Below are 9,700 nucleotides of genomic sequence, written 5' to 3' on the forward strand. Positions count from 1 at the left end.
GAGATGGAACCCACATAGTAGGCTGTGCCCCGAGGTTACTCAGACAGAATGAGATGGAACCCACATAGTAGGAGAGGATACTCGGGGTGATTGTTATTTACACAGAACCTTACTCTCGTACCCCCACCTCCCCAAATCCTCTGACCCTTCCGTAACTCCTCTGATAGTAAAGGCAAATGGGAGACACTTTATGAGGTAGTAGGATGTGCCCCGAGGTTACTCATAATGAGATGGAACCCACATAGTAGGGTGTGCCCCGCAGAGAGAGATGCACAATTTTCCATGTAGAAAGAGAAGAGTGGTGTCTCTGAATAGCTGAAGGTGTGCACTTTTCAGAAATATATAGTTTGTGGGGGTTATTTCACAGGTAGGGGGGGTTAACACTGAAAAACTGCAGGTAGTGCACATAGAGCGCAGCCCCCAAAATTTCAACTGAAATTGCCCTTATGCATTGCCCCTGTTTGGGGGCATTTGGTGGCCACGTCTTTATGTGCACCCATACATATGGGGTATCGTTTTATTCAGGGGAACTTGCAGATTGATGGTTAGTAAGTTTTTGGTAGTTGCCATGGAGATTTTGGGGAGAAATCTAGGTTTGTATCTGGTTTTTCCTTGATTTCTGACCAAAGCGCTAACTTCTGCAAGGGACTGCGGCCACAATTTTCCATGTAGAAAGAGGAGAGTGGCGTCTCTGAATAGCTGAAGGTGTGCACTTTTCAGAAATATATAGTTTGTGGGGGTTATTTCACAGGTAGGGGGGGTTAACACTGAAAAACTGCAGGAAGTGCACATAAAGCGCAGCCCCCACATTTTTAGCTGTAATTGCCCTTGTGCATTGCCCCTGCTTTGGAGTGTTTGGTGCCCATGTCTTTATGTGCACCCATACATATGGGGCATCATTTTATTCAGGAGAAGTTTGTCTTTCAAATATGCCTTTGCTAGAAAATTTTTATGAGATTTTTTTTTGTCAAATCCACATTTGATCATGCGTCCAAGTTTACGTTTTAGAAAAAAAAAAAAATGTCATAAAAAGTTCCAAATTTCACAATGCACTGACAAAAGGTATTTGGCTTTTGAGTGAAAACTACATTGCACCTAGAAACCTGAAGGTCTGTAGTTTCTAAAGATACCAAACATGAGGGGATATTTTAGATTTACATATAAGTTATGCTGCATTAACTGTTACAAGCGCTTTTCTGCTTTGTTCTGGTGTGATATTGTACTAAGTATTGCCTTAGTTTGGGGGTTACTTCTGGACAGGAACTGTGGGGTACCACCACATATTTGGTATCGTTGGAATTGGGAGTATCAGGGCTTTTACAAACAATAAAAAAAAGTGAGTAAAATTAACTTTTCTATGGAAAAAAACCTCAAAATATACAGAAATTTTTCATAATTTTATTTTTTTTTTACATATTTCACCCAAAATACACATCATATCTCCAGAAAAGTTATAAAATTTGGTATGTATGTCGAAGCCCAATTAGTGACGAAAAAAACGATATATAATTTCCCTAGTTTCGTGGAGGTTTTCCTACCAAAAAACATTGTTAAAGTGAATGAGTACAAAATGCTTAAAAAACGTCTGGCACTGGGGGGAACCGAAATGACGAATTCGGCTGGCACTTAAAGGGTTAAGGATCCCCCCAACTCACTCCCATTCAGTAGATAGTTTGTGTTTATATTATTCCTACCAAAGGGCAGAACTTTGCACTTATCAACATTGAACCCCATTTCCCAGTTTGCTGCCCAGTTTTCCAGTCAAATCTCTCTGCAAAGCGGCACATCCTGCATGGAACTTATAGTTTTGCCCAATTTAGTATCAATAGAAACAGTACTGTCTATGCCCCCCCCAGGGCATTAATAAACAAGTTAAAAAGCAAAGGCCCAAGGACTGACCCCTGCGGTACCCACTAACCACACTGGCCCAATTAGAAAATGTTCCATTTCCCCCACTCTTTGTACTCTATCCTTCAGCCAGTTCTCTATCCAATTACAAATATTATGTTCTAGGCCAATATTCCTTAATTTGATCATTAACCTTCTGTGAGGTACTGTATCAAACGCTTTAGCAAAGTCCAAGTAGATCCCATCCACTGCCATTCCAGCATCAAGGTTCCTACTCACCTCCTCATAAAAGGCGACTAAATTAGTCTGGGAAATCACTGCAATGGGAGGAGTAATGAGCTGAATGGGATTGTGGGTACCAGGATACAGAGAATGGAGCAACAGAATGGAAATGACAGGTTGCCACGGTAACACATGGCAGAATTATCATTTATTAGTACATCACCAGCTGGATATAAAGCGCTACAGGAATGATGATTAGGAATAACCTGGAAGGGGTTAATGTTCGGCCTAAGATAAACACAACCCCCTAAGGTGAGGGGCAGTATGAGGGGGCAGTATGAGGGGCAGTAGGGTTAAGTCTAGAATTAAAGTTAAAATGAGGTTCCTGCACTGCTTGTCACCTGGCTGTATTTAATTGCCCCACTGCCCCCCCCTCACTTGAGCTGGCAATATCACGGAGGAAAAGGTCCAACAGTTGGTACTAGATACTAGAGTTTAGAAGAACCCCCAAAACTTATGCCCCATCAGGTCCATAGTCAAAATAAAAGCAAAGCCAATCAGTGTGCAGCAGTCTGTAGGCAGGCTCCTCCTACTGTCTCAGTCTGGGGCACCTCCTCACAGGACCCCCATATCTTCATAGATAGAGGAGATTCTTGTGCCATCGGCAGAAAGCTCCGTGCCTCCAGCCAATTGGCTGATTTTCAAACAAGATGGAGTGTTTTCATTGGCTAAATCTGCCCGAGAGGCCGGAGCTGTGGGTTGTTTCATTAAAGGTGGCGTTGTTGGCGCAGACTGGTTCTTAGGTATCACAGGTCTGGTTGGTAGGGGCATTGATGGCGGGGGCTTTGTGGGAGCAAGCGGTACTGACTGGGCCTTGGCTGAAGGCACCACTGATAGCACATACGGAGCTCTGGATGGAGGCGGCACTACTGGCACAGAGGAGGCTACGCCGGGCACTGCCTGAGGATGGGGCGTATCTACTGACTGGGTCTTGGCTGAAGGCACCACTGATGGCCCATATGGAGCTCTGGATGGAGGTGGCACTACTGGCACTGCCTGAGAATGGGGCGTATCTACTGACTGGGCCTTGGCTGAAGGCACCACTGATGGCCCATACGGAGGCCTGGATGGAGGCGGCACTACTGGCACTGCCTGAGGATGGGGCTTATCTACTGACTGGGCCTTGGCTGAAGGCACCACTGATGGCCCATATGGAGCTCTGGATGGAGGTGGCACTACGGGCACTGCCTGAGGATGGGGCGTATCCTGCATTGCTGGTGGGGCACCTTTGGGAGGTTCCTTTTTGTGTACCTGGCTGTATATGGCTTCCAAGTTGCTGTTATTGTTGTTGTTATTAGGTGAGTTAGAGTAGCCATAGGCTTTATCCAATGAGCCCCCTTCTTTCCCTGCCACTTTGGCAATCACTATTCCCTGAGGCTTGGGAGCCGGGACGGGCTTGGGGCCCAAACCTCGACTTCGGGCTTGACTGCGCTGCCCCTGGAAATTGGGAACGGAATAATCATCAGTGTTGGGGTTGTACGGATACTCATAACCAAGCTTCTCGTCGGTGGCTTGCCTCTTCCAGGCTCCTCCCTCCACACGCACCTCGGAATACACCTGGGGGGCCTCCAAGTGTTGGGCCACTCCCTCGGGTTCATCATAGATGTGCTCCTCGCCGGCATTGGCAAGAGTGGGGCGCTTGTGCAGTTGTGGGGAAACTGCTGCTCCTACAGTCTCGTAACCTACATGTTCATAGAGGTCCGAGTACAGAGGAGACATCTCACTGGGATCCAATTTGGACCTTTCTCCTTTCACACCTTTACCAGCTACACAGTCCACTGGGTCAGAATATAGGGGGTCAAACTGCGGTTTTACAACTTTAACAGAATCCTTGGGCTCAGAATAGACCCCGGCTAGCTGCTCTTGATCCATCTCTAAATGGCGACTTGCAGAACTAGAGACTGGGGAGCGAGGGGGAGTGCTGGAGCTACCAGATTTTGCTCCAAGGCCAGAGTGCTCAAGAAGATGTTGAGGGGTAGACTTAAGCCCAGGCAGGTTGGGAAGTGTCCGGCCTTTCAGAGGTTTCTCCTCTGGATCCTTCCTGACTGGTCCAATTTTATTCTGAGCCTCAGGGACACTAAGCTCCAAAGGGACTTCAGTTGCATAATCAGTGTCCAGAGTTGGGCAACTCAAGCGGTTGTCGGATCCCTGCTGTGCCCGGATAGAGGATTCAACCCGCTGGAAGATCTCATGGCCTTGGGAGGTCTCAAAGGTGAAATTGCCAGGACCTGAGGAGCATCGTCTGCCGGCCTCAAATGAAAACATCACCTATGAGGGTAAGAATAAAAACTGGTAACTAAAGAAACCCAAAAGTTCTGTATCTCACCTGCCTTAGGTCTACACTCACCTAATTACATGATACTCAGCCAATCTGACTCCCCAAACCCTAATTCCGCAAACCCCCCTCCTCCATTTACTGTACCTTTCTCTTTATCCTCATCCCCTTTCTCTCCTCATTCTGTAACCTACGTATCTTATGTCTACTACATCTACTACTATCTTCCCACCAAGAGCTACCTTCTTCTCCTAATGTCTCTTGCTCTGTCATGTGTCACATGACCCCATTGAGTGTTACGTGACATGGCATGGGAGGTCCTGCTGCAGCTAGGGAAGACTGGATCTATGGTATGGGAGGTCCTGCTGCAGCTAGGGAAGACTGGCTCTATGGTATAGGAAGTCCTGCTGCAGCTAGGAAAGACTGGCTCTACGGTATGGGAGGTCCTGCTGCAGCTAGGGAAGACTGGCTCTATGGTATAGGAAGTCCTGCTGCAGCTAGGAAAGACTGGCTCTACGGTATGGGAGGTCCTGCTGCAGCTAGGGAAGACTGGCTCTACGGTATGGGAGGTCCTGCTGCAGCTAGGGAAGACTGGCTCTACGGTATGGGAGGTCCTGCTGCAGCTAGGGAAGACTGGCTCTACGGTATGGGAGGTCCTGCTGCAGTAAGGGAAGACTGGCTCTATGGTATGGGAGGCCCTGCTGCAGCTAGGAAAGACTGGCTCTATGGTATGGGAGGTCCTGCTGCAGCTAGGGAAGACTGGCTCTACGGTATGGGAGGTCCTGCTGCAGCTAGGGAAGACTGGCTCTAAGGTATGGGAGGTCCTGCTGCAGCTAGGGAAGACTGGCTCTATGGTATGGGAGGCCCTGCTGCAGCTAGGAAAGACTGGCTCTATGGTATGGGAGGTCCTGCTGCAGCTAGGGAAGACTGGCTCTACGGTATGGGAGGTCCTGCTGCAGCTAGGGAAGACTGGCTCTACGGTATGAGAGGTCCTGCTGCAGCTAGGGAAGACTGGCTCTATGGTATGGGAGGTCCTGCTGCAGCTAGGGAAGACTGGCTCTATGGTATGGGAGGTCCTGCTGCAGCTAGGAAGACTGGCTCTACGGTATGAGAGGTCCTGCTGCAGCTAGGAAGGTTATGGTATGGGAGTCTGCTGCAGCTAGGGACTGGCTCTATGGTATGGGAGGTCCTGCTGCAGCTAGGAAGACTGGCTCTATGGTATGGGAGGTCCTGCTGCAGCTAGGGAAGATTGGCTCTACGGTATGAGAGGTCCTGCTGCAGCTAGGGAAGACTGGCTCTACGGTATGAGAGGTCCTGCTGCAGCTAGGGAAGACTGGCTCTATGGTATGGGAAGTCCTGCTGCAGCTAGGGAAGACTGGCTCTATGGTATGGGAGGTCCTGCTGCAGCTAGGAAGACTGGCTCTATGGTATGGGAGGTCCTGCTGCAGCTAGGGAAGACTGGCTCTATGGTATGGGAGGTCCTGCAGTAGCTAGGGAAGACTGGCTCTATGGTATGGGAGGTCCTGCTGCAGCTAGGGCAAACCCAGTTTTCAGGCTGTTCCTGCACTTGCAGTAGGAGGCGCTCACCTTGTCCCTCCCATATCTGCGCAGCAGTTTGTACGGCCAGGAGTAAAGCGTTTCCTTTGAGTTGGGATCCTTCAGCAGCAAACAATCCGATTCTGTCCTCAGAACATAGGAACCATGGAGCGAGCAGCGCTCTGCAGCCTCCGTCCTCTGCACCGTGACCCGAAAGTCACTCACTGGGGACCCACAAAAACAGGAGCATCAGCAAAGCAAATCCCCTTGCACCCCAATTCCACTCCCTACCCACTTGCACCCCAATTCCACTCCCTACCCACTTGCACCCCAATTCCACTCTCTACCCACTTGCTCCCCAATTCCACTCCCTACCCACTTGCACCACATTTCCACTCCATACCCACTTGCACCCCAATTCCACTCCCTACCCACTTGCACCCCAATTCCACTCTCTACCCACTTGCACCCCAATTCCACTCCCTACCCACTTGCACCACATTTCCACTCCGTACCCACTTGCACCCCAATTCCACTCCCTACCCACCTGTACCCCAATTCCACTCCCTACCCACTTGCACCACATTTCCACTCCCTACCCACTTGCACCCCAATTCCACTCCCTACCGACTTGCACCCCAATTCCACTCCCTACCCACTTGCACCCCAATTCTACTCCCTACCCACTTCCACTCCCTACCCACTTGCACCCCATTTCCACTGCCTACCTACTTGCACCCCAATTCCACTCCCTACCCACTTGCACCCCAATTCTACTCCCTACCCACTTCCACTTCCTGCCCACTTGCACCCCAATTCCACTCCCTACCCACTTGCACCCCAATTCCACTTCCTGCCCACTTGCACCCTTATTCCACTCCCTACCCACTTGCACCCCATTTCTACTCCCTACTCACTTGCACCCCATTTCTACTCCCTACCCACTTGCACCCCAATTCCACTTCCTGCCCACTTGCACCCCAATTCCACTTCCTGCCCACTTGCACCCTTATTCCACTCCCTGCCCACTTGCACCCCAATTCCACTCCCTAACCACATGCACCCCAATTCCACTCCCTAACCACATGCACCCCAATTCCCTACCCACTTGCACCCCAATTCCATTCCCTACCCACTTGCACCCCAATTCCATTCCCTACCCACTTGCACCCCAATTCCATTCCCTACCCACTTGCACCCCAATTCCATTCCATACCCACTTGCACCCCAATTCCATTCCATACCCACTTGCACCCCAATTCCATTCCATACCCACGTGCACCCCAATTCCATTCCATACCCACGTGCACCCCAATTCCATTCCATACCCACGTGCACCCCAATTCCATACCCACTTGCACCCCAATTCCATTTCATACCCACTTGCACCCCAATTCCATTTCATACCCACTTGCACCCCAATTCCATTCCATACCCACTTGCACCCCAATTCCATTCCATACCCACGTGCACCCCAATTCCATTCCATACCCACTTGCACCCCAATTCCATTCCATACCCACGTGCACCCCAATTCCATTCCCTACCCACGTGCACCCCAATTCCATACCCACGTGCACCCCAATTCCATTCCATACCCACGTGCACCCCAATTCTAATCCCTACCCACTTGCACCCCAATTCCACTCCCTACCCACTTGCACCCCAATTCCACTCCCTACCCACATGCACCCCAATTCCATTCCCTACCCACTTGCACCCCAATTCCATTCCCTACCCACTTGCACCCCAATTCCATTCCCTACCCACTTGCACCCCAATTCCATACCCACTTGCACCCCAATTCCATACCCACTTGCACCCCAATTCCATTTCATACCCACTTGCACCCCAATTCCATTTCATACCCACTTGCACCCCAATTCCATTCCATACCCACTTGCACCCCAATTCCATTCCATACCCACTTGCACCCCAATTCCATACCCACTTGCACCCCAATTCCATTCCATACCCACGTGCACCCCAATTCCATTCCCTACCCACGTGCACCCCAATTCCATTCCCTACCCACGTGCACCCCAATTCCATTCCCTACCCACGTGTACCCCAATTCCATTCCCTACCCACGTGCACCCCAATTCCATACCCACGTGCACCCCAATTCCATTCCATACCCACGTGCACCCCAATTCCAATCCCTACCCACTTGCACCCCAATTCCACTCCCTACCCACTTGCACCCCAATTCCACTCCCTACCCACTTGCACCCCAATTCCACTCCCTACCCACTTGCACCCCAATTCCACAGTACAATAAGGCACTCACCCTCCTCTCGGGACACATAGAGGCTGTTGACAGACATTTCGAGGGACGAGGAGACTGGGGGGTCTGGGGGTTCCTTCTCCTGAGATGATGATTTGCTCTGCGGGGGAGAATAAGGGGGGAGCTGTGGGTAAAAGGAAAAGGGGGGAGGAAGCTGCAGCTGAACAGCAGAGGGTGCTGTTACAATATTGCCCCATATGGCAAGGCAGGAAGGGGTGGGGCTTACTCACAGGTTTATCTGCATGGTTCATAAAGGGGAGGTTCTCCCTGACTCGCCCCCTCCCCCTGCCTAAAGTCTTGGACCAGGGGGGATTTAATGCCACCAACCTCGTTAGGGGGTGTGTCACTGTGCAAGGACGGGGGATCAGGGGCCAAACATGGGCTGGACTTGGGGGGCTTCTGCCCTATCACCCAAAGCCACAATGGCCCAACAAGCAGATCTGAGAGGGACGACTGATGCCTCGCCCACCCAATGACTGTGGCCCAATAGTCTGCGTAAGGCAGCCCCTGAGGAGCCTCAATGCCCAGCTAAATGTGGGCCTGTTTTGCCCCCTATTGAGGGAGATAAGGATTTGCCCTACTGGGGCAGATACCCACCGGGAATGCCAACTCGCACACTTTCTGAACCCACTCACTGGCGACGCCGCGGTCGCCGGACAGCAGAACGGTCTTGTCATTGGTTTCCAGACTGAAAGCCACCATGTTCTCCTTGGGGCCACTCTCTGAGGCTGCTGGGGCCACACAAATGCATTCTGCCAGACGCAGAACCTTGCGATCCGAGGCCCGACGGACCTTATCTCCCGGCACCGGCCCCTCCTTCCAGTCGTAGAACTCCAGGCGCGCCACCCCGAAGGGGGAGTCGGGGTACAGCAGGGCGTGGCAGCGCTTCCATTTCTGTTGGGGCAAAGCAGCACCTTGTGTCAGCAAGTCACCCCCATAATATACACAGGGCAGGTTGGGTAATATTCTATGTACTTGCACCAATCAGCAGCCAGCACTGGCCATTTAATGGGAACATACACAAAGCTTGGGGTACCTGGGACCCTACAGAGACTTGGGTAAAGCTGATACTCTATAGAAACACAACTAGGGGTTCATTTGGGCCCTAGAAAATCTTGGGTAGCAGGAACCCCACACAGGGGTCCTAGAGACAGTTTGGGGTACACATGGGGTTCTAGAGAGAGTCTGGGGTGCACCTTGAGTTGTAGAGTTTGGGGTACACATGGGTTTCTAGAGACAGGCTGGGGCACACCTGAAGATGTAGAGTTTGGGGTACACATGGGGTTCTAGAGACAGTCTGGGTCACACCTAGAGTTGTAGAGTTTGGGGTACACATGGGGTTCTAGAGAGACAGTCTGGGGAACACCTGGAGTTGTAGAGTTTGGGGTACACATGGGGTTCTAGAGTGTGTCTGGGGTGCACCAGGAGTTGTAGAGTTTGGGGTACACATGGGGTTCTAGAGAGACCTCTGC

General features: G+C 51.0%; 1 protein-coding gene across 4 annotated transcripts; it reads right to left on the minus strand.

Moving 5' to 3' along the window:
• Positions 1-2,240: 2,240 nt before the first annotated feature.
• dok1 (docking protein 1) lies at positions 2,241-9,122 on the minus strand. Of its 4 annotated transcripts, none has more exons than XM_031895198.1 (5): positions 8,826-9,118; positions 8,232-8,328; positions 5,993-6,165; positions 3,253-4,398; positions 2,241-3,060 (listed from the first exon to the last, which is right to left on the minus strand). In XM_031895198.1, the coding sequence occupies exons 1-5, from the start codon at positions 8,928-8,930 to the stop codon at positions 2,686-2,688; spliced, it is 1,896 nt and encodes a 631-aa protein (XP_031751058.1). In that variant the 5' UTR covers positions 8,931-9,118; the 3' UTR covers positions 2,241-2,685. The 4 variants fall into 4 exon arrangements, with proteins under 4 accessions (XP_031751058.1, XP_031751057.1, XP_031751059.1 ...); XM_031895197.1 differs by having other exon boundaries at positions 3,157-4,398; XM_031895199.1 differs by having other exon boundaries at positions 2,241-4,398; positions 8,826-9,122.
• Between the last annotated feature and the right edge of the window lie 578 nt (positions 9,123-9,700).

This window comes from Xenopus tropicalis, chromosome 1 (assembly GCF_000004195.4).
Source record: "Xenopus tropicalis strain Nigerian chromosome 1, UCB_Xtro_10.0, whole genome shotgun sequence".
NCBI lineage: Eukaryota > Metazoa > Chordata > Amphibia > Anura > Pipidae > Xenopus > Xenopus tropicalis.

Coding starts and splice junctions, on each gene's coding strand:
- dok1 (XM_031895199.1), bottom strand. CDS start 8,930: ATGGTGGCTTTCAGTCTGGAAACCAATGACAAGACCGTTCTGCTGTCC. Junction 6,166..8,231: donor CTATGTGTCCCGAGAGGAGG/GTGAGTGCCTTA, acceptor GTGGGTCCCCAG/TGAGTGACTTTCGGGTCACG. Junction 4,399..5,992: donor GCAGATATGGGAGGGACAAG/GTGAGCGCCTCC, acceptor TTACCCTCATAG/GTGATGTTTTCATTTGAGGC.